The sequence below is a fragment of the Dryas octopetala genome, chromosome 4 (genome assembly GCF_963921425.1).
Source record: "Dryas octopetala chromosome 4, drDryOcto1.1, whole genome shotgun sequence".
NCBI lineage: Eukaryota > Viridiplantae > Streptophyta > Magnoliopsida > Rosales > Rosaceae > Dryas > Dryas octopetala.
The window spans coordinates 15,434,186-15,462,042 of record NC_141369.1 but is presented as its reverse complement, the minus strand read 5'-3'; the positions used below and the strand labels follow the sequence as shown (position 1 = coordinate 15,462,042).

Here is a 27,857-nt window from a genome sequence, read left to right as displayed (position 1 = left end):
GGGAGTTGACGGAAGTACACGCTCATGATTGGGTCATTGACCAACTCCGTAAACGGGAAATGGCGACCGTTTACTGCGAGTCTAGTTAAAAAATAAAAAGTGGCCTTGGCAAGGCAGTCTTTTGACTCATTCTCTAAATTGTTTATAGATATCATTATTAAGTCAGATACCAAAAGAAATTTTAGAATATAGTATGTGGTTCTATACCTCTATCAGCTCATTTATTTTGTTTATTTATTTAACTCCCATACTTATCACGACAGTATTTTGGACCAAAAATAAAACATTGTAGTGTTAATTTGAACTTACATACACTAAATTTATTTATTGAGTATGTTCACAAATAATGTGACATTACATTATTTATTTAAATTATTTTTTGATAACTGAAGGTGTCTTGAGTCATATTTTACTTATCAGACTAATTTCTTGAGTTGGTCAAAAACAAGCAATCCATACTGGACTTAGGGGATTCATAAAAAATATTACTTCCCTTATTGCCTAGCTCCAAGAGTTGAACTAAAAATTTGAACTTAGTACCTAAATTTACAGCTCTATCAGACTATTAAGTAATTACTCAATACATATACAGTTATCAATAAAAGAAAGCAAAGTGTAATACATGACGAACATGGATCTCAATCTTGATCTCCTTATCTCGGTCTAATTATCCTTGACTCCTAATTCAAGTAATTTATTAGATCAAACTTAAGAGTTAATTGTAATGTTTTTGTTAGTTTTATAACTAAAGACTGAAGATGAATTCTTGAATTTAGATCAGAAATCAAGAATTACCAAGATAAGAAGAAAATATAAATTCGTCAAACATAATGTTAAGCCCCACAAATCAAAATGCAATCATAAGAAGATATTTTCTTCATTGAGAAAAATAGATAAATAATGAAAGAATGAATATTGTGTGCATTGCATTTGCATGAGAGGAGGAGCCGCCTAGCGGCCTAGGTACCCACCCATACTACTAGATTAACAAAATTGGTAGGTACACATTATTATCGTTCATTTAATTTTCTTAAATTAACCAGAGGGCTGCTGCTGCTGTTTCCTCACTATCATAATCTCACAGTTGAACTTTGGAGCCTCTAATAAAAGTAATACAAAAATAAAAATAAAATAATAAAAGTAATAAACAATTAAACTAAAGCATGCATGCCTTTTTATGCCTAATTGTTTATATAAACTTCACACACACAACGCATAATCCCCACATACCAAGATGCTGTCAAATCTTGGAGGATAAGTGAGATCAGAACTACCAATTCGGTTTGGACAAAATCCCATACTTGATCACCAACATGCTTATATATATAATCAATTCATTACCTTGATTTTTATCTTTATAACGTTACCGCTACTAATAGATATTTGTTAGGTGTATAAAACGATTTGATTCCTTGCGGATAGTTTTGATGTTGATCTTGTGTTTATATCTAAAATCACGTCGTTTTAGATATAAATTCTAGATGAGTACTGAAAAATCAATAGAGGGTTTTCTCCTATAAAATCAACAAGAAGAATTAGTTGTGCAGCGCAACTCTGGATGTGGCAATTATAGTCAATGTTGGATGTTATTCATATGATATCGATCTTAAGCAAAAAAGAAAATCTCATTGCTGCAATAAATTAAGTAGAAGCAGCCAAAGGGCTCGGAATAAAATTTTAGATTTGCATAGCTGGGCTATCAATACCATGGTGTTTTAGTTGTCCATGCTCGAGTGGCATTTCGTTGTTGGTCAATTGTACAATCTTACAATTCTAAATTCGATCCCAAAAAATGACCTTGAAGAGGATTGTGCTGATCAATACAAATTAACTAGAATTCCATAAGGTCTTTCATGCTTTTTAGTCCATTTTGATTGTCATTCTACATTTATTTGTATAAATCACATCTGACATGTTGTGTTGTTTAAACTATTAACTAATCTCTATTACATATTAAATAAGAGTATTTAATCAATAGTCCAAGCTAGACAAAAAAACTTAAATGAATGCCTACTACATGTATAATATACTTAGTAATAATTTAGAGTCTAAATCTTGGGACAAATGCATATACTTGCATGCATGTAGGATAAGCAAAACATAAATAAATATGTACGTGGTTTGATAAATTCATAGCAAATTAACACATGCATCAATGTATGCAAATACATGCACGTAATTAATTTCTCCGGTATTAAAGACCAATTACCTCTCTATGGTACTCTGTTATACACATCTTTTTTGAGGATACATTTGTTACAATCTACATATATTTGGTTGGGGAATTACTTTGGTTTTGGTTGAAATGATGGTTTGTTGAGGTGTTAGCACATTAATTGACTGAGCATGAAGTATGGTGCCCCAGTTGCTCCCCACGCCTAAGTAAAAGGTGCATACTACTTTAATTATATAGTGACAACAAAACTTGGTCCCTCAGCTCCATGGATAACCCACTACGTACTACCTCATTGGCCCTAGCAACTAGTCCTTCCTATTGCTAGTGCACTTCACACGCATTCACTCCATCTCATCGACCTATCCATCTACATATTCTTGATCATGTTGGAGGAGATAAGGGGAAAAGATCAAAGTTTACCAAGCTTTTCTCCCCCAAATCATATATAACACTGCTTAATTAATTAAAAGGTACTAAATTCACTTATATTTCATTGTCATATTGATTTGATGCCAAGGTCAAGGATATGTCATTGTCATATTGATTTGATGCCAAGGTCAAGTATATGTCTGTTTTTTTCTTTCAAGATGATAAATAAATGATGATATCGATATTAGTGTTTATTTTTTTTTTTAGGAAGATATTAGTTTAATTGATATATATTATAAATTTATACTTTCATAGTTTAAGATTTTGGAGTTTAATAATGATCTAATATGGTATTAGTATTCTGATTGAAAAGCACTAAATTCGAAACTTCCAACTCTATCCCCACTTATTTCTTGTAGAGCGGGACTTTTTCTATTATAGTGTTTTTAACTTTTTATTGGATCATGATGCTTTATTTATTTTCCTATTATATTTTTAATTTTGATCATCAACCCTCTCATTTTTTTTTCTTTCTCTCTCTACTCTTTTTTTGATGGCAAAAATTAAAGTATGGTAGGAAAATAAATAAAGGGATCGTGGTCTGTTTTTATCTATACACATCTTAGACTGTTAAATTAAAAACAATATCGATAAAACATAGGAAGCGCAGCAATTGGCAACATATATAATCCTCTCCAATAGCCGTTTTATTTGACTAGGAGCATAGACAAAGAGGTTTGGATCCACGAAGGAAGCAATGCCCTTGCCACAAGAAGGTGACTCTCACAAGGAAAAACTAGCTGGCTAGGGCCATCACCAATTAAGATGTGACCTTAAATTGGAGGGAAACCCAACCTAAAATCTCTATATAGGCTTTTGTAATAGGCCCACTAATTTTTCTTCAATTTGATAGATACATATTGTTTAAAGTGTAACCCTTGTGGGGTTCAATTGCCCGGCACACAATTTCTACAGTGAGCACAAGTTGCAAACTCGATAAGCTAATTAAGCACCCCATCCTTATAAAGAGATTCAAAATGTTCCCCAATATTCCCATTTCTAAAATTCTGTTTTTTGATTGAGCTAAAATTCACACTTTATTTGGTAAACCAAAAGTAAAGTGTGGTCCATTAAACATATATGAGGCAACATAAAGCTAACTACCATCCTGTTGACGTGTATGATATATATATATATATATATAGAGTGATATTATCTTGTAGGCAATTTGGCACTATATATCTTATTCAAAATTTACTTAATTAATAATAATTAATCTAAATTGATAATTTGATATAATAACATATCTAACATATTATGTTATTAAGCTGTACATGTAAATCATAACTAGTTAGATTTTATAACTGTAAATCTATCCATCAGTTACTTGCATGAATCAATTAGCTAGTTTCTATCTCACTTCAAATTCTACAAAAACCACAGGATTTTTTTGATGAGGTTACAACCACAAACTCGATCGATCATTTGAAGCCACAATTTGTTTATGGACTTACGAAACTCATTTTTGGAATGTTAAAATATATAGTGCCATATATAACAAGTGTTTTGTTAGTTTTGCACATGTCCAACAGTACTTTGCCGACTTGTTGCTGATATCTCAGTGGTGGCTTAAATTAAGATTGAGGCCAAGCAAAAAAAAAAGGGTTGCTTTAACATGGCACACAGTAGCTCCATATAGAGATATAGAATGGAATTTTTCTTATCTGATTGTGACCATACATAATATACATACATAAAGTATTAAGAGCTTTCAGTAATGATCAATACCATCCTTGATTTGAAAGTCTAACCCATCAGGACAAGAATCTCAAAATCAATATTCCAAACCTTTGGGAGTTTAATTATGAACCATATCTCCTGGCCAAAGATTAAGCATTAGGAACCCAAAAATTGAAGCCCTGCATACATCTCAGGACTCATAAGAAAAGACCTATATAAAGTCTAAGTAAACTGTACAAGAAAATTGCACCTTAATTTCCCCATTACATTTTATGTAGACTAGTGAAGCAAGCTAGCCCTCTGAATCCCTCAGATCAAAGTGTTTGTGATTTTGATTTGAATATGGAGGGCATTAAGTAATTAAGATGATTAAACATGAATTGTTGGGGTGGGGCCAAGTGTGCACCATATACAGTCTATTACATTTACAGATCTCAACTCTGGGGGCTCTGCCAAACCCTGGCTAGACAACAATAATAATAGTATGTCCCTGCAGAGGTTATGCATTAATTTTCTATAACATGATTATTAATACATGTAGTTATTGAACTTAAAAATGCTTTTTGGATTTTTCCTAATATGACTTGGCAAGGTTTGTAGGTGGGGACTAAGGATGAATGTCTATTCAATTGTCTAGTATAGTTTGGTACAAATAAAATCTGGTGGTAGAATTAAGATAGATCATGATTCCTAACAAGGACACATCACTAATTAAAGATGCAGGGTACAAAGTTAGTAAATGCTGTTATACTAATTGAGGTAAATATGAAAAAAGAGACAGTACGTTAAGCTTTTCAACACATCAATTAAAAACTTAATTTTTATTTTTAATAGTTTTTTCTAGGTGTCTATTCTAGCCCGCTCCACATTGAAAACCTAGATTCTCCTTTGCATTCGATCCACTCAAATTTTGTCCCCTTTACTAGCCCAGTTCTTATTTAATCACCTCAACCAAGGTATTAATTAGGACAGGCTAAGAGAGCTATATTTGTAAAAGACATGATTAATTAATTATGAAGGCTAGCTCAACCAATACTGCTCCAGACAAACACCCCAGTTAACAATTTCTGACACAGTCAGATAGATACTTAAACAAAAAACCAAATAAAACCAATAACATCATATCGATCCGATCACTTGATGCACCATAATTGAGCTTCCTCAACTGGCTAGCTTGAAACTTGTCCAAAGTTTATATTGTAGTTGAGAAGCTTCTCAATGAGATCGACATGAGTCATTATAAGCACGCGCCGACAACCCCAATATTGCATCAAGTGCTTTTCCTTTTATACTTTTTTTTGGAATGCCAAGTGCATCTCCTTCAGGGCAATCTGAACTTGAATCTGTATTTAAATCTGCTTGCAGAATAATGTCAAGGTACTTGTCCCATTTGTTTTCAATTACCTTGGCACATGTGAAACAGCACACTGGGTATCATCTTAATTGTCAAAATAAAGGTTTTAGAGTACGTGAAAATATGATATGTTGACCCAAAAAGAAAAAGAAAATATGATATGTTATTTTTCTCTCTTGGTAGGTATTTATAGAAATACAATCATTTCTACACAAGGTAATTCTACCTTCATGAAACCTAATTACAAAGATAAGAAAAGTAAACAAATTAATCTCATAATTAGACTAGGACTAGAACTAAAAAAAAAAAAAAAACAGAAAAGACTAGGCCACTAGGGCTAGCTAGAACACCTAATCATCACATCTTCCTTTACCCTACGTGAGGAGTCTCATTCTTCACCTCTTCCCGTGTGTTTCTCTATAATATATTCTTAAACTAATGGAACTATAATATTAATATACATTACTTATTGGGTTACAATATTAACTATGATAACTCTTTTTTAATAAATACAATTATACAAATAGAAAATTTGGGTTAAATACCTAATCTCAATAATTTTTTAGAAAACCAGTAAGGCTCTATATATAATTTTTCATTTGAGCTACTAATTTATATGATTATATTTTAGATTAGGTCACAAATCATTTAAGCCTTTTTATTTTTCCGATCTTGCCCTTGGCTTATACATTGGATTTAGTTTCATATCAGTTTTATCTAGTTCACGCTTGCTGCCATAGAAGAGATCAAACCCCAAAGAGAGAGAGCTTCATAGCTCCATACCTCGACTTCACGGAACTGAGAGATAGAGCGAGAGAGCAAGTAGTTTTTGACCTTCAAATTTTGTATTGGGATCACGATGAGTTCGAACTCGGATTTGGTGCGCATGCTGGAGTCGATGTTGGGGTTTCATTCTTCAGCTCGGTGATGGACACAATGGTGGTGATCGCAACAACTTCAATTGTGCTCATCATTGGGGTTTTGGTGCTGGTGTGGAGGAGATCGTCGGATCAAAGCCTAGAAGTGAAGCAGCTGGTCATGCCCAAGCCGCTGACTATGAAGGATGAAGAGGACGAGTTTGATCTCGCCTAGGGCAAGAGTCAGGTCACTATCTTTTTTGGGACACAGACTGGTACAGTTGAGGGCTTCGCTAAGGTAAACAATCTGCTTGTGTTGAATTCCAATTTTTTCTTTTGAATTGTTTGTGTTTGTGATCAAATGGGTGAGCTTTGTTGGGTTTTGGGTTAGTTTGCTTTGTTTAGGAGGTTGATGGGAAACATCAGATTTTTAGTAGTGATTTGTGTAAAATTAAAGATTTGGGTAAGGATTTTATCCAACACCTGCATAGAATTCTATATGTCTATGCGTGTTGTTGCGGCCCTGCATTAAGATATATACTACTTTAGGCTTGAAGTTCATAACTATATTCATTTCCATGCACCAAAACTATGATTTTGGGTGAAATAAAATGCTACACTTTTTAGAAACAGCTAATTCTTTAGCATATGATATTATAATATCTTGATGACCTTGTAGCCTATTAGTACTTGTTATATATATCTTGAAGGAGTCTCTTAATTTTGTTGTGAAACCGTCAGTTACAACTAACATCTAAAGTTGTGACTGTCAGATAGTCACAACTAAATTCCGACAGTCACAACTAAATTCCTACAGTCACAACTAAATTGTGACAGTCAAAACTTAGATTTATTATGCACTTTAGTTATAGTTTCTATTGCTTATTTTTATTTTAAATTTTTTTTTAATCTTTGTTGATTTGAATTTTTAAGTTGTTTAGAGATTTAATTTTGATTTCAATTTTCAATCTTAATATATGCATCTTAGATTTCTTTGATTATTTGTGACTAATATTTGACAAAGCTAAACCTTTTACTATTACTTAGGCTGATAGGATAAGCTAACCTGGGCTTGACATTTTCCCTTATTTTCCCATATAGTGTAGGATTCTTCTCCTCGTCCCTTTTTTATTATCCTGATGACATTGAACATAAGTTCACCACTAAGCCTAGATTTTATCAAATTTTTAATCTCTATATAAGACAGATGATATGTATTGAGGCCTATTATTTTTCCAGATTTGTCAAGATGTATACTTCAAAGAAGAAGATTTCCAAGGATAAAGATGCTGAACCCACTGAATTTGAAGAGTCTGTTGTACAAGTAAGCTATGCAGCTATATATTGTGCTTTATAGTCTCGTGTAAGTTTTGTAACTTTTAGTTATGATCGTGAGTTGTTGTCTCTGCACCCAGTGAGGGAGCTTGAGAAGAATTTCAATGGGAAGGTGATTAATGATCTATATTCCTTCTCTGTATTTTATAGAATCTAGAAGAATTTCAGTTGTCTTTAAGAATAAGTTGCCTTTATACCTTAAAGCAATCTCTTAATTCTATAGTGAAATAGTCAATCACAACTAAATATAAAGTTGTAACTATGGTATGCAGTTGCACTCACACTTTAGATTTAGTTATGACTGTAGGACAGTCACAACTAAATCTAAAGACAATGTTTAGTTGTGACTAATTGGATTAATTGTGAGTGCGATTTTGTTAAAGCGATTATGAGTTTAGGCTATTTTGATTAATTATAGCCACTTCTTATGATCTTGAGTGAATGGATTTTGACTATATTTCTCATATGCAAGACGTTCTATCAGATGGCACCATAATTTCTATTAAACAGCTTTCTTCCAAATAAAAGTAAGGAATTCTATAATGAATTGTAAAATTTGGGGTTTTGTAGTAATTTTGGTTCTATTGAGTTTTATTTGTTGTAACTTATGTTGATTAGCTGAGAAAACTATGGCATATGCCAAAAGAAAAGCAAATTTTGCATGATTATGTGTTTTATGAGCAAAATGGTTCTTTGTTTGTTCTTATTGTTGATTGTAGTGATCAAGGTTGCAGTCTTTTTATGCATATTTTTTGCTTATATAATTCAGAGTTACATGACAATTTGATTGATTACATATACACTTGTGTTATGTCATGAAAATTTGGTTGATTACATATGCACATTGTTATGTCATTAGACCTCATCAAACAGAAAACTTTCTAAGGTTGTGGAAAGGTTGAAGTTATTAGACCTAGTACATATGCAATATTAGGTGAAGTTCAAATGTGTACAATCCAAATTTGCATTCTCTAATTACAAAATTGTAAATGATAGGACTTGTATGCTTATGTACATGCATTGTCAGTTGTACAGTGATATTGTCTTTATATTGGGGTTAGCACATGATATTATGATATCTTAATGACATTGTAGCCTACTAGTACTTGTTATACCTTAAATGAGTCTCTTAATTATGATGTGAAAAAGTCAGTCACAACTAAAATATAAAGTTGTGACTGTTCGAGTCAATCACAACTAAATTATAAAGTTGTGATTGTCAAACAGTCACAACTAAATTATGACAGTCACAACTTAGATTTAGTTGTGTGACTGAATTAATTATTTTAAAAAAAATATATATACACAATATAATATAAATTACGTTCAAATTAGTCACAACTAAATCTAAAGAAAGTCACAATTTAATTGTGATAGTCACAACTTTAGATTTAGTTGTGACTAATTGGATTAATTATTTTTTTAAAAAAATATACAACAATATAGTATAAGTTAGGCTAAAAGCAATAATTTTATACAGTAGTTGACTTAGTGTAGTGGTGGCAGATGTTACATTCCTCTTGAATGAGAAGGGTTCGAATCCCCTCCATGTCAAAAGTTAATTTGTCTTTTTTGTGTAATGAGTAGAGCTTGGCTAGACGACCGGAGGTCAACCAGAAGAAGGTGGCCGGAGGAAAGACGGTGGCCGGTGATCAGAGGTCTGCCGGAGAAAAGACGATGGCCGGAAGTTGGCCGGAAGAAGGTGGCCGGAGGTCGGCCGGAAGATGGTGGCCGGAGGTCATTTATGTTGCTGATGAGGGAAGAGTAGATTTGTACTTTTTCACAATGGCATAGCAAGTAAATATAGAATTGTTGAAGGCTTTTTAATTTCATTGAGGTTTGACTATTCAACTAGTATCTAATCTAAAATGGTATTTAATTTTGGTACCTAAATCAAAAAGTTATTGAAGTTTAGTAGTTAAAATCAATTGACCTTTATACAAATTGATTATTATTGCTATGATTTAATATGTGATATTTGTTTAGTGAAGCAGTAACACTAGTACACTACACTAGGGGTGAGAATGGGTCGGGTCGGTTGCATATCGGCCAAACAATCGACCCGATTCAACAAGGCCGATAATGCAATTTTGACAACCAACAACCGACTCACCTATTATAGGTCGGTTGCGAGTCGGTTGCCGATAAAGCCGATATGGGTGATATAGACGTGTTGGTTGAAATTATTAGACCAATATTTGATCAATTTCAAAATCAACATCCGAACCAACTTTAATGGGTCGGTTGGTATTATCGGCCCGACTTGGTGGGTCGGTTGTTAGTAGAATTATCGACTGACCGATAATGAGTCAGTTGGCCGATAATGGCCGGTAAAACCGACCCATTCCCACTCCTACACTACACCATGATTAAATCCCAAGGGTTAGGTATTGCAGCTATATATGATTGTAGAACACAAACTGGGATGGGATGCCATTTAGAATAGGGAGGGTGAGGAAATTCAATCTTGAGCACCAAACTAATTTCAAAGATAATAGTCAGTCATCTAATCTTATGTTCAGCTGCATTCTAAGTTTACAAGCTGCAGAACAAGCAATGTTATGAGTCTTATGACTAAGATTACAACAGAGCGCAATAATACAGGAAGCTGGCATGCACAGTTACAAAGCATATCCACATGATGATAAAAGAGAACATACAGTTTTGGACTTAGCCATTAGCCAATCAGCTTTTTTTGACCTCCTGCTGCTTTTGGTCTTCCTCCAATTTTCTCCTTAAGTTTCTTAGATCTTCGTCGCTCACCAAGCCAGTCAACTTCTGGTTCAATATATGCATATACTTCTCCTATTTTCCTCTTGCACTCTTTGCTTGCAGAGTCGTGATAGACCACTGAAATAGAATTGGAAGAAAGTAAGCAAGCAAAGTGTTAAAATGACATGATCAGTGAAGTCAAATTAATCAAATTGTTAAATGATTTTTGATTTTGAAGATTTTTTACATGGATATTTTTGAAGTAGGGATTAAAAAATAGACGGTTCAGATTTTGAGATTACATTATGCGGTGGACCCAATAGGATGGTTAGTTTTATATTAACTTGCCAATTAAGCAGTTAGCTTTAGAGCATTCTTGAGCATATAAATAGTTGTTATTATAATCAAATAGTTAAATGACTTCCGATTTTAGAGATTTTTTTACAGAAATAATCTTTGAAGTATGGATTAAAAAATAGACGGTTTGGATTTTGAGATTAGATTATGCGGTGGGCCCAATAGAATAGTTAACTTTAGAGCATTCTTGTGATTTATGATTTAGTAAATTTTTAGCAATTATGATCTTTGAAGTAGAGCCTATAAAATGGACGGTTTGGATTATGAAATTAGTTATATGGTGGGCCAAAAAGTATGATTATTTTCATATTAACTTGTTAACCAATTATATATAGCACTCCTCGTATATACTACAGGACCTAATTAAGTAAAATAAAGAAGTAGAATTAAGCCAAAACTCACATCATTATCTGCTCGATGGTATATCGAAATTCTGAGAGTGTGGACTATGAGAGAGCTCTTGAATAAGCACGCTATGCCTGGGATTTCAGATTTTCTCAAAACAGTAGAAATTCTCTAAGTTCTTAAGTTTCACAAATGAATATGGTAGGCCATTTTTGATAAAATCTGCATAGATAAAATAAGCCACATAAATTCACATAACACATGCACGTACATTATCGATAACTATATATGATCTCTAACACCTCCAAAAAGTATATATAGTATATATCTCCGTCAAAACCATCTGGCAAAGTAAATGCATGCATGTCTGCTGAAAATTATACAAGTTCCCAAACGAGTAAACAACAAAAAATATAGCTAATTAACTAACCTCGAGATAGCCACCGGATCGAGATGTCAAGGTTTTGAACTTTGGATGATGGAGAAAGAAGATTGACTACATTATGAACCTCCATCGTGCTAATATTAATTGTTGGAAAACAATTTACAAGATATTAAGGGCACGTTTACTTACCCGTAATCGGAATATATGAGCATAAATTGGAATCCGAGTGATGGCATTATAGGACCAAGATTAGGAAAACTCTGGATAGAACATATCTCAGTAATGGCATTATAGGACCAATCAAAGTATTGTAGATTCGGGGCAAAAATGTTGACCCAAGTTCCACCAACCATGAACTTGCGAATTCTCCAGTCTCATTCCAGAGATGTCCAGGCTCTTGTAATAAGCTCTGTTTTCCATGGTGACTATAAAGGATGAGAACAGGGTTTGAGAGACTGACAGAGTGACAGCCCTCTTTTAAACTGTTCGGAGAGGGTTTCTTTTTTGGTCTGAGATTTGGTAAAGGGTCTGTAGATGAACAAGAATCTTATTCTGTTGAAAGGTTTCGGTTAAGTCATGCAAAAACAATATATGAGGTGCTTAATTTTTTTTATATTTTTCAAGTAAAAAATTAATGTGATACTGATGATCTTTTAGGTCATATCATACGGCATTGCCCATTAGTATGGTCCATCATTATGCTTGAATTATATATTTATCTTATGCTGCATCACAGTTTATCACAATTCAAATTTCACCGGATGCCGCTATGGTCTTAAAATACTCGATCTTGAGATGTCTTTTTGCTGAATGTGATTTGTTCAATTTGTTATCACTTGACAAATATGATCTCCTGCACAATGCACATCTTAATCTAGAAGGTCTGAATGAGCTCTTCAAAGTTGCTGATCAGGTACAAACAATTAGGATGCGGGGATTCTTTTATTTTAGGAAAACTTCCATTTAAATCTTTTAATTTAACAATTTATTGAATAAAATCTTATGACTTTTAAAATTATAACTAAAGTCCAATAATATTGTAACCCTTATATATTACATAATATTAGTCTATTAGTTTATTTTTTTCATACATATCAGGTGTTAAGTCCTTGGCGGTCATTTTCGAGTGTTCAACAGTGCATTTTTACTTTTTCTCAAACTCTGGTTTATCGGTTTTATAAAATTAAAACAACTTAGGCTGCATTTGGTATCCAATTAAAAAACAATATTCAAAAACATGAATCCATTTTTAAAACTTGAGATTTTAAATCCAGTATTTTAAATTTGAAAACTTGTTTGGTATGAAACTTAAAAACTGTTTTAAATTTTAAAATTTTTGAAAACTTGTTTGGTTGATGTTTTTTTAAAATCTTTTTTTTTTTTTTTTTCAATATGTTGTTTGTATAAGGATTTAGACTTCCAATTTGAACCTAAGACTCAATACCCAACCCTCGAGACCCGAAATTCGAGAACCGAAGCCCGGATCCCGAACCTGAGACCCAGGACCTGATATACTATGCCATCAGGCTAAAATAACAACTCCCTATCATCCTACTCAACTCACCCAGACTCCTGAAACTGGATGATAGATAACTGCGGCAAAAGTCTCTCTTGGCTATTTAGAGCATAAGGAGCAACACTTGAGAGAGGTCTAGGGTACACCCAGATACAGTACCTTCTCAATACAAAACAGCTTGAATCAAGCCCCAGAAAACTTAAAACTATACAAACCACCGTTCGGTACACTCTCCATAGAACATTATAACAGTATCCCGTGTATCACACATAAATATTAAAGACAAAGCAACAGACACAAACTGTACTTCTGAATTACTGCAATCAGGGCCTAAGCTGATAACATTTCCACAATCCACTCTTCTAAGGTCAGCTAAAAGCAATGGGTGCAACCAACAACTTCTCAATAATGCGTGAATTTCATCCATGTTTAAAAAGAAAAATGCAATTAATGCTTATCTAAAGACCACTAATCCAGATCAGCCATATAAATAAGATGCTGAGACAGAGCTGCAGATCTTACCTGGGAAATGAAATCATATGGAACCCCATCAAAGATGACTCCTAGTCAAATAACCTACCTGCTAATAGAAAAAGCCTGAAACTTACTTCCAAAGCATGACATCTTCCTAGCTACCACCTAAAAGAGTTCACGACTCCTAGTCATGAAAATGTTTTCATTCATGCAATTTTCTAAACCAAAAATCAACATATTCTGGGAAGCTCCACCTACATCCTCAAACTTCCAATATTCAAAAAATCAACTGTTAGTATCCAGATGAGGGAAGTCTGAACTCACATCACAGACTATATTTTAGATGATCTCACAATAGAAAATCATATAATTTTGTGAAAGGAAATGGCCAGCCTAACTCTTAATCTCCAAATAAGTATGAACTCCTCACTCACATAAAACGACATGCATAGCAGGCCCATCTCCAACAATATCCAGAAACCAAATCAGCAACAAGGAGTTGTCCAAGAAAAAGAATCCACATGCTCTACAAACTGAACACCATAGATCCTCCCAACAAATTATGTTCATAAGGCATGAAACAACAACATAACTTAAATTTCAACAATTGCTTCCCTTCTATTCCACATCACACATGCTCCAGCCTCCACAAAACTTAGAGAAATATGGGTTCAGAACAGGTATAAAAAAATGCCAAGTTCATCAATGAATATTAAATTACCACACCATTCTAAAGTTATTTGCTTCTACCCATCAAGAAAAGAAAGAAATAAATATACTCAAGAGAAGATTACCAAATAAAAAACATTCGACATGATAATTTATTGTCAAATGACCTATGTAGGATATAACGGATGCAAAGTAGAGACAGAAAATACCAAAATATCATACTACTATTAGTCTATCACAGACATGGGAATATTGTCTCTATCAATCAAGATAAGCGATATTAAAAACCTATATGCAACAGTTTAAGATGACTAACAATGCATTCAGATAATTAAATGGCTACTGATCTGGCATGCCCACATAGATGAACCTAAAATCTCTTGGCCATTTATAATTGGATGGTGAGCAACCAAAAGTGGCATGCATAACTCTGTCATAGAAACAATAATCATCCAGATTTCAACGACGAGTCATGCAAGGCTTTTCAGGTCCTCCCCAAGCAGCTGGACCCAGGCCATACATAGGCCCTTTGTCAGCAACATCCTAATAGTAATAGATAAACCATAAAGAGCGTTTCAGAGAAAAGGGACAAACTGATAGATAAACGAACATTTCTAAGAATAGAGAAACGTTAACATGGAAATCTAGTGATTACAAAAATCCAATCAAAATTCCAATTACACAAGCAAACATACCATGTGCATCCCATATCCATCTCCATATGGAGCAGGAAAACCACCTTCTGGGCTGCGGAAATTCATCCCATATTGTCCACCTTAAAAAAGAAAAGGATGAGATATGAATGAAGAGATTAAAAGAAAAATGTAACAACATAACCCCAAATGAACAAGAAACAACTCTGTTCTTTCTCCATTGCATAGCAACTATGAAAACGAAGATATTGACCATGCAAAGAAAGAACAAATGGCCCATTTCTGTATTAGACAAAAACAAAAATGAAATCTCAATCCCAATCCCAACTCCCAAAAATGGTTGTAGAAGATCAAATTCTTTCATCTGGCTAACAACCAGACAAAGCTTAAAGAATAAGTATACATGAAATCAAGTATTTCCAAAACAAAAGAAGTAAGAACAGAATGTGATACAAAATATATTTGTTGGAAAGCAAACTATAATAGTTTCACCACTATATGAGTTTGTCTTCATGTAATCTCGTGTGCATTTGTGCAGCTGGGTGAGTGCGTGTGTGTGTGTGTGTGTGTGTGTGTGTGTGAGAGAGAGAGAGAGAGAGGTTTTACCAGTATATCATGCATCTACATTACATGGCATCTCATTTTTTCCAAAAGCCAGTAATGAGTTTTACTAAACAAGTGCAAGTGAAAGACAGGTACCAGAAGAAGGAATGAATGTCTCTAAAAGAGAGAAAAAAGTAATACCCGCGCCCCATGGTCTACCATCAATTCTAGCAATTTCAGCACGTAGTTTCTCAACTTCACGGGCCATAGAAACGAGGTTCTTCTCCATTGCCTGTCTTTGTTCCATAAGCTCAACATTTGCCTTCTTTTATAATCGATCGCATTTCTACAAAACAAAACTTATAAGCAGTTGCTCTAACACAATATCGATAGATCTGTACACCAAAATGGGGATTTAAGACAAAAAATGAAAACACAAGATATGCAGGTACAGACCTAGCATGCATAAGCTCCTTGTGCAGACCATCAATCTCAGTCCTTAACAGAGGAATCTGTTGATTATCAGATTGCAATCTAGCAAGGTCCTGGTTGAGGGTCTGAACTTGTGTAGAAAGTTCCTTCCTAACGCTATTAAGCTTCTGAACTTCAGCACGAAGTTGTATAGCCTCATTTTTCAAGGGCTCAAGTAGTGCATACCCCAAGCTTCAAGTAGCGCATTCCATTAATGATACTAAGTGTTTCACTTCGGGCAACACTAGTGTCAATCCGACGAATACTGAGTTCCATGAAAAGTGCTCAGTTACAGAACTAAAGCTGCACACCACAATCAGTATATAACATTAACTTAACTTGGACACTTTGATGATATTGGATAGGTAACTGTAATAAAGATGTCCAAGGATAGATAATATAAAGAGCTCTATTAAATTTGACAGAATATGCCAGTGTTATTATCTATTCGTGTATGCAGCATAAATCACATATATTACAAAGAAAACGTATTAAAAGATACAAAACCAACAAATTAGTTGATTTCAAATCCACATTCATAAGTATTGCAATTTGCATCAATTGTACTTTGATTTCAAATCCACATTCGTAACAAATCTACATTCATAAGTATTGCAATTTGCATCAATTAAAGTACAACTAGACATCACAATTAGCTTGGCAACTGACAGGCATCTTAATATGTCCTAAGGGCTTCCTCGGGGCAGCAGGGTTCTGTTCCCTCCCTGGTCCCAAGGTGGCTCCGTCACAACGAAATTGGTGTGGGGGCCGGGCAGAAGAAGCGCGCTGGTGGGCCTTGATATCAGCCTGTATTCGGTCAGCATACATAGGCAGTCTCACAATCTGAGCAATCTCTTCCAACAACAGTTGCTCTGTAATATTATCCCTTATGCTCTGCATTACCTTCTCAAAGGTTATTAACTCATTTGGGGTGGATTTGTCCGGCCTAATCCGCATGCAGACCCAGACATTTTTCTTTGCATCCCAGGAGCACTCTATAATTTTCCCTGAACACAAAGCTGGGTAGAGTACACGTTCATCTTTGAAATCAAGCTTATTAATATAGGCTTCCATTAGCTTCTTCTTTCCATGGTCGTTGAGAAACAGTAGTTGCTGATTATCATGTCCTAACTGAAAGAGAAAATCAACTGAATTCATTTGAGGAAATTTCCACTTCAAAAGACCATCATGTGTGCGGGGTACATAAGGATCATCCCAGCCCTGGAATATGAGACCATCTGATGCATGTGAAAGCTTATTAGGAATGAAATCCGTCAAAACCTTGGTAGCAGTAGATAGTACCCAAAAATCCTTCCTCATCACACTGAATGGTTCCAAGTCATAGCTCTGGGAAAGAGTCTTGCGCTCCATGTTTCGAGGCTCAATCACTTCTTTTTGAATGATCCTCCACCGTTCATGGAATGGCAGCTCTGTGACAGGGGAACCATTAATTGCCATGACATCATAAATGAGGTATCTTCTCTCTTGCTTCTGGGTATTTTTGTCAGTGTCAACTACCATCTCCCCATCAAGTAATGTATTGTGGTGAGTGTTTAAAACCTTATTTGAGAAGTTGCAAGGAAAACGCATATGGACCCTTTTGAAACAGAAATTCCTATCGATCAAGTAACAAGCCTGCCTGGTAATTAGCAGCATGTATCGCGTCCCGTCCGCTTTCCATGAGACATAGTAATACCGCTGCCTTAAGTGTTGTATGTTTTTCCAGTCCAAAGACACAGGATGTGAGCCTGGAAAGTTCCTTCTACCCCATACATCCAACTTGAGAGCGCGATAACACGCTTCTTGCAACGTTTTTTGCTGCTCCAAAGAAATGTTTTCCCCCAATACATCATCAATTGTCATGCCTTGGTTTCTCACAGTCACAGCTTCAGCATTCTTCCACACTGGGGTTGGAGGGCAAACCAGTGCTTCATCCTTTCTTTCTTGATAAAACTGGAAGAGTGCATCTATATAGTCCTTTTTATATATCCCTGGATGGCGTGCCTTGGCAAATTTCTTCAGTGCCTCAGAGACAGACATTCGTTGAGTACGTATAAGAAAATGAGCAATCATGAATCCTGTACGGTTGTGACCGTGCGTGCAATGGACTACTATAAATTTGTTTGGATTTGTTGGGTGGCAGCAAAATTGTGATACCTCTGAGACAAATCGATCCACAGCTGCATCATCGGGTACTGAATCTCTTCCTTTGCATTGTATCTTAACATGAGGAATGGCTTGTTTTGTCCAGTCGGATGAGGAATAGTAGCGGCTAGTGTTTGTGAGATCAATCACTAAGCCAACATCTCTTCCCAAAAGTCTTTGTTCATGAATGAGTTGCTTTGGAGTGTATGTTTCACCTGCAGGAATGTAGTCATTCAAGGACTCACGAAGAGGCACCTTTGAAGGAATTATGCAACTTATTGCTTCACCATATGCAGGGCAACCCACCCAACCTCGAGGAATCGACTGCTTATCGAATGCCCAATTTTTTCTTTTCGTTCCCGCCATTCACTTCGATTCACAGAGGGAGGGAGAGAGAGAGAGTTAGGGTTTGGGAAATAGGATTAAATAGGAATTTCCCTTATTCCTTGTAGGAATAGAGTTCGCGTTATTTGGGCCTCCCCAGTGCTTCCATTTTACAATAAATATAATATTAGACTGGCAATGAATAAGAATGTCGATATGTCCGAGTGGTTAAGGAGACAGACTCGAAATCTGTTGGGCTATGCCTGCGCAGGTTCGAATCCTGCTGTCGACGATTTTGTTTTTCCTTTTACTTTTATTTTTCCTTTTACTTTTACTTTTATTTTTATTTTTATTTTTATTTTTACTTTCTATTTTTAAATTTTTACTTTTTTAATTATTACTTTTTAAAAATTTTAAATTTTTATTTTTTTTGAAGAATAATGTTAGAGATATTTATTGTTTTAAAATAATGAAGAATTTTTTTTGAATGAGATAGCCATACTACCTGTATGTACACGAGCAGTCGTTGTATCATGTGCTTATTTGCTTTAAAAAACTGAAAACGGTACTTAAAAATATGGGTATATGCTAATATATCAATAAATGCCACATTATATCCAACTGAAGAATATTTATAAATGAGTCCCAAAGCAAAACCAAATTTGGATCTATAAAACTCGGCCACCTCATTTCGGACATAATTTATAGGCTTATTAGCACATTTACCCCTTGAGTTTTAGGTTTTTTCTCACTTTGCCCTTTTACATTTAATATAATCCCCTGAACTTTTATGTCGTTTCTCACGTTGCCCGATTCCATCAACTCCGTTAACACCACCGTTAGAAATGCTGACGTGAAAATGTTTTTGTCATTTCAACCATAAAATATATTTAAAACAATATTTAAATTAATAAAATAATAAAACTTTAAATTAAAATAATATTTAAAAAATAAAATCTTTAAAATTCAATTACATTAAAAAAAAAAAAAAACCAACATTTCCCTCTTCACCCACTGCGCAGGCCGCCCACCCCTCTCTTCCCACCCACTGTGCATTCCGGCTACCCCTCCCTTTTCACCCACTGCACATGCCGACAACTCTCATTTCCTTCTTTCTCCTCTCTTTCTCTCTTTCTCCCTCTCTTTCTCCTTGCACATGCCAGCCACGCCCCCACCCATCCCCAACTCCACGCAACCCAGCTCTGCCCCTCCCCGCCCAGCCCCAACCCCAGCCTCAGCCTCAGCCCTGCCCCGCCCAGCTTCGGCCCGTCCAGCCTCACCTTCCCCCAATCTGCACGCCCTGCCCTCTCTCTGCCCCGATCTACCCCACACAGCCCCGCCCCGTCCTCGCTCCGCTCCAATCCGCCTCACATAGCCCAGCCCAGCCCTGCCCTCGCTCTGCCCCTCCTTGCCCTACGCAGCCCAGCCCCAGCTTGGCCCATCCCCACCCAGCCCCTCCCACACCCCCTCCTCCGCCTCCCCCCTCCCCAGCCCCAACCACAGCCCCAGCCCCATTGCACAAACTAGAGAAACTGTTTTTAAAAAAATTAAAATTTTTGATTTAATTAAAATTTCAGTTTTATATTTTTAAATAAAAAAATGTGAGAAGGTTACCAACATGGCATATTGGGTCCCACAAATTACCACATGGCACAAACATGGTAAAGATTGGTCCTTTGTGGTTGAAAAGATGAAATTACCCCGCCACGTCAGCATTTCTAATGGTAGTGTTGACAGAGTTGACGGAATCGGACAACGTGGGAAACGACATAAAAGTTCAAGGGATTATATGAGATAAATAAATGTGAGAGCAAAATAAGAAAAAACCTAAAAATCAAGGGGCAAATGTGCTAATAAGCCTAATTTATATGAGTATTGCTATTTGCTTACCCAATTTTCTCTTTTTGCACACTCTCTCAGTCTCTCTATCCAATCTGTGAAAAGAGTAAAAAGGGTACAATCGCATAAAAAGGAGTAGTGCTAGATATAAAAAGGGTAAAATCGTCATTAGACATATAAACCCATCAAAATCCAAAGCAATTTTTGCCACCACCGCCACAACTTCAGTCTTTAAGCTCTGTGCTGCCCACATCATCCATGGCTTCGTCTCTGCACCCAAACCCAACCCTCATCCTCAAACCCATACGCAAACCACTCAGAGTCACAACCATCACCCCCACTACAACCCGCGTTCCCATAAGGTGCGGCCCACGCGACAACCGTGGACCCTTAGTCAAAGGCCGAGTCCTCAGCATCGAGGCCATCCAAGCCGTCCAATCCCTCAAACGGGCACAAAGATCCAACCCTGACCCGGCCCACCTCCCCGCTCTGGTCTCCAAGACCCTCTCGCGCCTAATCAAGTCCGACCTCGTCGCCGCCCTTAAAGAGCTTCTGCGGCAGGACCAGTGCCACCTGGCCCTCCAAGTCTTCTCCACCGTGCGATCAGAGTACCCACCCGACTTGTCGGTACACGCGGAGGTGGCACTGGCGCTATCGAGGAATGGGATGGCGGAGGATATCGACCATCTGATTTGTGATCTGGAAATGGAGAGTGGGGTCCAGTGGGATAGTGACAAGGGGTTGATAAGGTTGATCAGGGCCGTTATTGGTGCGGATAGGAGGGAATCGACGGTCAGGATTTACGAGATGATGAAGAGGAATGGGTGGGGGTCCAGTGGGTTTAAAGCGGATGAGTATATGGTGAGGGTTTTGAGTAAAGGGTTGAGGAGGCTTGGTGAGGTTGGGTTGGCTGATGAGGTTGATAAGAAATTTGGTAGCCTCTCTGAGGGTAATTTGGAGAAACTCAGTGTATAAAATTAGTGAATGAAATTGTAAGAGGGGGTTTTTGTTCACACCCGCCAAAATGTTTGCTCTATCCATATTTTAATGAAAATATTTATTAATATTGTGGATTTGATAAAATGACTCATAAACAATCATATGATTAAATTTTCAAGTCATTGAACTCACAATTATATGATTATGAGCATTTAAATGTTCTCATATCCTGTTTCATGTGATCATGTTAAATATGTTTTTGCTAATTTTGATTGAGCTTGAATTTATACATGAAAGATATAAAAATGTATATATAAAGAAAACAAAATACATGGCACGATGAAGTGCTAGATTTTTCAAGTTGGGAAAAGCAATGCAATAAATCTAGTATCAATACAATTTTTTTATTTAGGGTATGTTGAGGCGTATGTAACGAGCGAGTGGGCTCAAAGAATAGGTTATGTTGAGGCGTATTAAACCACCTTTAGTGCATGTTGTTGCTTGTCCTAAGGGGCCAAATGAAGCGCTTTTGCTACTTAGAAGGCAAATGGTCAGCACGAAGGTTCAAGACTTAGCCACTTCCAGACCCTCAGCTAGATAGCACAGGTCCTTCCTTTGGTCCTAGTCCGTTATTCATATTCTCACGATTGAGCAAGTAAAAACTAATTCGCAGGGTTCTAAAAGAAAGGTCCCTAAAGGCAAATCAAAAAGAAGAGGAAAGCAAGTCACTCAGCAATCAAATTCTTTTGGACTTCAATTTTTTAATTTTTAATCTACCATATCTAATTGAATGAGATTTGGTTTTATCAATTATTGGTTTCATATTTGTAATACTGTTACACGCCATATTTTGGCCGCGTCTTGTCTTAATTAGTTAATTATAATGATGCCACTATTTGACTTGAGAAAGGCCATAAATATAATGGCTCTGTCTTGCTTGGCAAATCAGTGATTCCTTCTTGCTTTGCAAATGCTGTCTTATCTTTACTTCTTGTTTCCACTTTTGTATTGGAGTTTCCATAAACCAGAAGCACTATTGTAATCATAAAAAGCTCATTTTTAAAGAATTTTAAACCAAGCTTCAGATAAACTTTGATTTTCAAATAACCCAACACCAACTCTTACGCCCAATGTGATTACCGATCGCTGAAATTTACATTTTTTATGCTTTGGCGAGCAGAATTTAGGCATATCAGTTTGAATAGGGTGTAAGAATCCGAACCATACAAGACGTAATGACAAAGAATGAACCTCTCTACTCAATATATATGAATGAATGATTTTACAAAGTAACATAATTTCTTAATTCAGATGTTATTTTCCCCTCAATTAAAGGGTAATGCTTGGAAGAAAGAGGAAAAATATAGTGATGTCACTTTCAAGCATTATTTTATATTGTTTTACTTTCATTATAAAATGCTTGCTTCTCCTAGTGTAATAATTATTGCATTGGAACTAGATTGTTGACATGCCGCTGCATGGCTACGACCGGCTCATTGCATCTGGAACATCTGAAAGATGGGACTGCAGCACACCGTGTCCTAAGGCAATAGTAGCAAAATCTGCCAGCATGAACAATTGTTACATTGCATATTGTACCATAAATCATACTTTAAACGATCATATGAACAAGTGATGATCATTTTTCAAATTTTCTGAGCCAAATATACCCCCAGTAGAACAAAGATTGAGTCATGGGAAGAATGGATCATTAGTGAAGTACCTGTGATGACAGGGAAGAGCGAGAAATGGAACGGTTGGACTGGCCTGGCAAATGGGGCAAGCAGAGTCATCCTCTGTTGAACTTGAAGATTTATCCTTGGAAAACGGGCGAAGGAAGTTTTTCACAGATGATGAGTTAAGAAGAGGAAGAAGCAACAATAACATCTCCTGCCATCAGCACAAGAACTATTTAAGTTCTCGACATTGTTATCTAAAAATGTACAAGTAGACAATCATAATTGAACACCAGAACAGCAACCCAGAAGAAACACACACACACACATGAAGTGTACATATTAGGGATGCAGAATTCAAAGGGATCTTTTTTCAGCTATTTATCTAGATTGCAGCTATTAGTGAATCCTTTTATCTTACATTCAACCCCAGGGAAAGAAATAAAAGAAAACAACCTCTGTAGACTTCATTCTTAAAATCCCCTAGCACTACCTACTTGCGACTGACTGAAAAAATAGTACATGAAGCAATCACTAAATGAACCCAAACCAATCAGAATCAAGATGATCAAACATATTTAACTATCCAAACTTTTTTCATGCATGTACATGAAATTTCAAATAAGCTAAAATTTCTCTAACATCAGCTGAATGGAATCTATCATCTATTTTGAGTCCAAATCCCCTACTGGCTACTACCATATTATGCTATTAGTTTGAAAGATATGACTACTGAGTGTGCCTCAGAATCATGATTCCTCAAACTAAGAAAGTAAATTTGGTCTATAAAATAATTAAATTGGTAAATTAAATATATAAGAACATACCGAGAACTCATTCCATACTAACTGGCGGTTCATGTACTCAAAGCTAACTGCTCGGTTCATATTAGGGCTCCCATAGACCAGCCTAGCTCTTAAAGCTCTTTCAATAAGACTCCTATACCTGCATCACAACATATGATATGAAAAGATGTTCAGTTCTACAAGCTCACCAAGGGAAATATTGTTCCTAGATCACCTTGAAAGAACTTTACATGGAAAAAATCTCACATTATTTCATTACAAATGCAGCTTTACAACAGGTTGTGATGCAGGAGCATCTGCTAGGGTTTCCAGAATTTAGCAGAATTTAGTAACTTTCCAATTTTCAGTTCCTAGTTTGATAAGGAGTCTAGTTTCTTGATTATTAGATGGATTTACCTTTATGCTTTCCTAGTTAACTAAGTTTTATGTTTTCCTAGTAAGTTTAGGTTTATGCTTTCCTAGTCATCTTAGATTTATGTTTCTCTATATAAGTTTAAGGCTTATGTTGTGATAGACAGTTTATGCATGATATTTTTTTGATAATTCAGATTTGAGAGTTTCTTTTGGGCTCCTAAACCCTAGAACTCATCTATTAACGTTCCGTCTTTGGTTTCATAACTTAAATCTCTATTTTCTCTACTGTTTGTTGCTGGAAGATCGGTCTATTAGTATAGCAGCAAGACAGCAGCCTACGCTTCTGTCCTGCATCAGGTTTACCTATATAAAATGAAAGTAAACAAAATGGAGATGAAACATTAAAAGGTTCATGCAGCATCGAACAGCATTTCAATTTCCATTCGAATCTTATATACAGTGTTTCAAAGTCAGTGATATACTTTAACATGTTCAGGAACAAAAACTACCAACTCTATATGCAGTGCACAACTCTAGGTCTCTAAAACAACTGGCTTAAAGTAATATGCATACATCAGTAGACTGGATTCAATGGAACCTCTCTCAAGCACATGCTAAAGCACATACCTTCCTGTGTAAAGAAATAAAAGCAGGTTGCCAAATGAGGCAGCTTTATAAAGTCCTTCTATGCGTTGTATCAGAATCCATGCTCCTCGTGCAAGTGACCTCTGAAGAAAATGCAGAGAACATTGTTTGTCCATTCAATATCCTCCATATATTTATTGAGGGGCAGCAAAAGACAGAAAAAACAGTACCTGTTCAGAATCGCCCCACCTACGGAAAGCAGAGAACGATTGCAAACGAGCCCAGATGTATTGACCACCAACAGTGGCAACACAATACCAAAGCTTCTGTGCAACTGTAAGACCAGGTCCTTCCAAACCCGTTCTGACTGTAAGAAGTTGAAGAGAAAAAGCAAAAGCATAGTGTATAAGTATACATGTAATAAGGATGAACTATAAACGAGCTAAATAAACAATGCATAAATGGCTGTCTTGAAAAAATATAACTGTTCAGTGCTCAATTTGTAAGCGAATATTTAAAACAGCCTGGTCACTACATCAGACCACTATTTGGCATCTGAAAACCACTTCTACTTTAGAAATGTCCAGAATGTTCATTTGTGTGTATCATAGAAAGTTGGTATCCATTCTTTAATCTGATATGAGAAAATGAACATATTTGTAAACAAAAAAATATAGAATAAAATAACTTTTGCAGACATCTATGAATATCAAGACGTATTTGATCATTGAATACCACCTAAGACAGGAATTTATGATCGGCCTATGACAAAGTTCACATCAAAAGTTCATTTATGCTATGCTCAATGGCACAAAAAGCAATACAACTGACATCAAGCCGCGATCAATCATGTAAATTAATGCCACAATTATCATAAAGTTTTAGAAAGCTCATCTTTGTTTTTCTACTTTGCATAACAAATCAGAACAGTTGCCTAACATCCAGAGCCAATATAAATATGCAAGAAATGTCTAGAAGTTTTTACCTTTTCCTCTTGTTTCCATTGCACGTTCGTCTCTATACCTCAGATTCATGAGAGCGATTCCCGGAGTAGGCTTATCTACCCAAATCGAGAACCGCCAGATGAGAAACTCGAGGAAAGCATCAAGTTCTGCTTCATATTGAAATAGCATTCCTGGCTAATCCCAGTGAAAAAGAAGAAACAGTTTAAGAATGTTGCAAACAGCTTCAAATCTACAGCTACATGAATATTCGCTTTGATGACCAGCACTATAAGCCGTGAGAGATACCTTCATCAAAGAGAAGACCTTAACTAACTGTTCTTTCAACATGGCTGACATTTCAATGTCCAGTCTTGCCGCATCGAATTGGTTAACTCTAGATATTGAGATTGGGATTATTGACTGCAAAATAATTCCTCATAAATCAGAAAAACACTACCAAGGAAAGGTTTTCCAAAATGAACACACACACATACACGTTTGACCCATGTATGAATGTACTTATGCATACCCAATCGAAAGAAGATAAATTTATTTTATTTTTTTAAGTTCCATTTAAGAAAGACTTGGTTTGTTTTGCCAGAAAAATAGTTACTGAAACCTTGGCAAATAAGATTAGTGAAGTTCCATAAAATTTGACAGACATATATCTCTATATATCATGAATTTAATAATAATTCAATGATTTTATGTCTGCTATCTCTAATCAAAATACTCGGCGGAATTTAATCACCCAAACACAAAAACCATCTAAATCCCTCAGCTCTACAATAATTCGATTTTCTAGTTAATATTTTCGGCAGAAACAAGCACAAATTTTGGTTATGTACAAAAACAAGTTCTTCTGAATCCCGAAATGGAAAAATTGAATAAAATGAAGAGCGGATACATGAATAGAAGAAATGAAGCAAAAGCAAGAGCATGCCCTAAAAGAAAAGAAAAGGTGAACCTGGTGAGCGTGAGAGTGAGAGAGGGAGAGGGATTGCCATTGGGGAAACAAGGTCTTGTAAGCGTGAAGCCAAGCATCTTCTGCTGGTGCTCTGGAATTACTGCTACTACTACTCATTGAAACCCTCTCAAGCTCTTGTCCGAGAGATTGGGGGGTGGACGGTGAGTGCTCTTCTCAAACCTCGGCTTACAACCTGCGCTGGGCTGCTTGCTAGTGCCACTAGCGCCTAATCGCGGTAAAAACCTATATTTTAACTCTGGACGGTTAAAATGGATCAGATTTTGGAAAAATAAAATAAAAAATTAAGAGCAAATTTCAATTTAGTATCTCAACTTTACGTGTTGTTTCAATTTAGTACCTCAATTTTGAAAACTTGCAAAAAAGTACCTCAACTTTCATTTTGTGTCAAAATAGTACCTCCGTTAGTTTTTCTGTCAAATAAACTGTTATATGCTGACGTGGCAGGGGTATTTTCGTCATTTTATTCCCATTTAAAAAATAATAATATTTTTAAAAACTTTTTAATAAACAAAATTTTAAAATAATTAAAAAAATTTCTTTAAAAATATTATTATTTTAAAAAAATTTCTGTCAAATAAATCGTTATCTGCTGACATAGCAGAAATTTTTTTAATTATTTTAAAATTTTGTTTATTAAAAAGTTTTTAAAAATATTATTATTTTTAAATGTGGAGAAAAAAACGAAAATACTCCTGCCATGTCAGCAGATAACGGTTTATTTGACAGAAAAACTAACGGAGATACTATTTTGACACAAAATGAAAGTTGAGGTACTTTTTTGTAAATTTTCAAAATTGAGGTACTAAATTGAAACAACACGTAAAGTTGAGGTACTAAATTGTAATTTACTCAAAAATTATTGACTGTATCTGATATATGGCTACGTGGTGGTGAAACTAATCCAACGTATAAAAGTGTTATTAAACAATTATATTAGTAGTGACGGTGTACAAAGTCCCTAACAAATTAAGAAAAAATGAACAACCTAGCTAGCTACAACTTCGATCAATGTTCTAAATGATACTTGACGCTTGTTGTTTGTTTTCTAAGAATAATCAGCTAGGACCAATAATTATTTTAAGGGTCTTTTAATTATAAAGTATTAACAAAACAAAATTTAACCAAAAAGCACCTATTCATTTCTATTAATTTGCAGACACTATTTCAAGACACAAGCCTAATCTAACCCAACTACACGAAAAGCCCAAAACCGATCTCCTTCTTTTCTTGGCCAAATTGATCTTTTTCTTCAACTTTACTAAACTGACAATTGTTCATCTTCACTCTTAAGCATCCTTATG

General features: G+C 35.6%; 3 protein-coding genes, 1 non-coding gene and 1 pseudogene across 4 annotated transcripts; 2 read left to right on the top strand and 3 right to left on the bottom strand.

Moving 5' to 3' along the window:
* Positions 1-14,698: 14,698 nt before the first annotated feature.
* LOC147287257 (protein FLX-like 3) lies at positions 14,699-16,496 on the bottom strand (annotated as a pseudogene).
* Positions 16,497-16,500: 4 nt separating this feature from the next.
* Positions 16,501-18,493, bottom strand: LOC147287256 (uncharacterized). The gene has a single exon (XM_086241696.1). The coding sequence runs from the start codon at positions 18,465-18,467 to the stop codon at positions 16,596-16,598; it is 1,872 nt and encodes a 623-aa protein (XP_086097822.1). The 5' UTR covers positions 18,468-18,493; the 3' UTR covers positions 16,501-16,595.
* Positions 18,494-18,635: 142 nt separating this feature from the next.
* On the top strand, positions 18,636-18,717 carry TRNAS-CGA (transfer RNA serine (anticodon CGA)). The gene has a single exon. It is a non-coding gene; the product is annotated as a tRNA-Ser (tRNA).
* A 1,660-nt stretch (positions 18,718-20,377) lies between these two features.
* Positions 20,378-21,359, top strand: EMB3123 (PPR containing protein). The gene has a single exon (XM_086241864.1). It carries the CDS (start codon positions 20,523-20,525, stop codon positions 21,237-21,239), a length of 717 nt encoding a protein of 238 aa, XP_086097990.1. The 5' UTR covers positions 20,378-20,522; the 3' UTR covers positions 21,240-21,359.
* A 1,100-nt stretch (positions 21,360-22,459) lies between these two features.
* Positions 22,460-26,731, bottom strand: TED3 (Pex2/Pex12 N-terminal domain-containing protein / zinc finger (C3HC4-type RING finger) family protein). The gene is made up of 8 exons (XM_086241862.1): positions 26,536-26,731; positions 25,875-25,988; positions 25,610-25,763; positions 24,855-24,991; positions 24,667-24,767; positions 23,707-23,824; positions 22,927-23,093; positions 22,460-22,765 (listed from the first exon to the last, which is right to left on the bottom strand). Exons 1-8 carry the CDS (start codon positions 26,650-26,652, stop codon positions 22,645-22,647), a joined length of 1,029 nt encoding a protein of 342 aa, XP_086097988.1. The 5' UTR covers positions 26,653-26,731; the 3' UTR covers positions 22,460-22,644.
* Between the last annotated feature and the right edge of the window lie 1,126 nt (positions 26,732-27,857).

What these genes read in the sequence shown, in the direction of transcription:
- TED3 (XM_086241862.1), bottom strand. Translation starts at nt 26,652, where the DNA reads ATGAGTAGTAGTAGCAGTAATTCCAGAGCACCAGCAGAAGATGCTTGG. An exon ending in GGTGGGGCGATTCTGAACAG is followed by an intron (nt 24,768 to 24,854) that starts GTACTGTTTTTT and finishes CATTTTCTTCAG; the next exon opens with AGGTCACTTGCACGAGGAGC. An exon ending in TTATTTCTTTACACAGGAAG is followed by an intron (nt 23,825 to 24,666) that starts GTATGTGCTTTA and finishes GTTGTGATGCAG; the next exon opens with GTATAGGAGTCTTATTGAAA.
- LOC147287256 (XM_086241696.1), bottom strand. Translation starts at nt 18,467, where the DNA reads ATGGCGGGAACGAAAAGAAAAAATTGGGCATTCGATAAGCAGTCGATT.
- EMB3123 (XM_086241864.1), top strand. Translation starts at nt 20,523, where the DNA reads ATGGCTTCGTCTCTGCACCCAAACCCAACCCTCATCCTCAAACCCATA.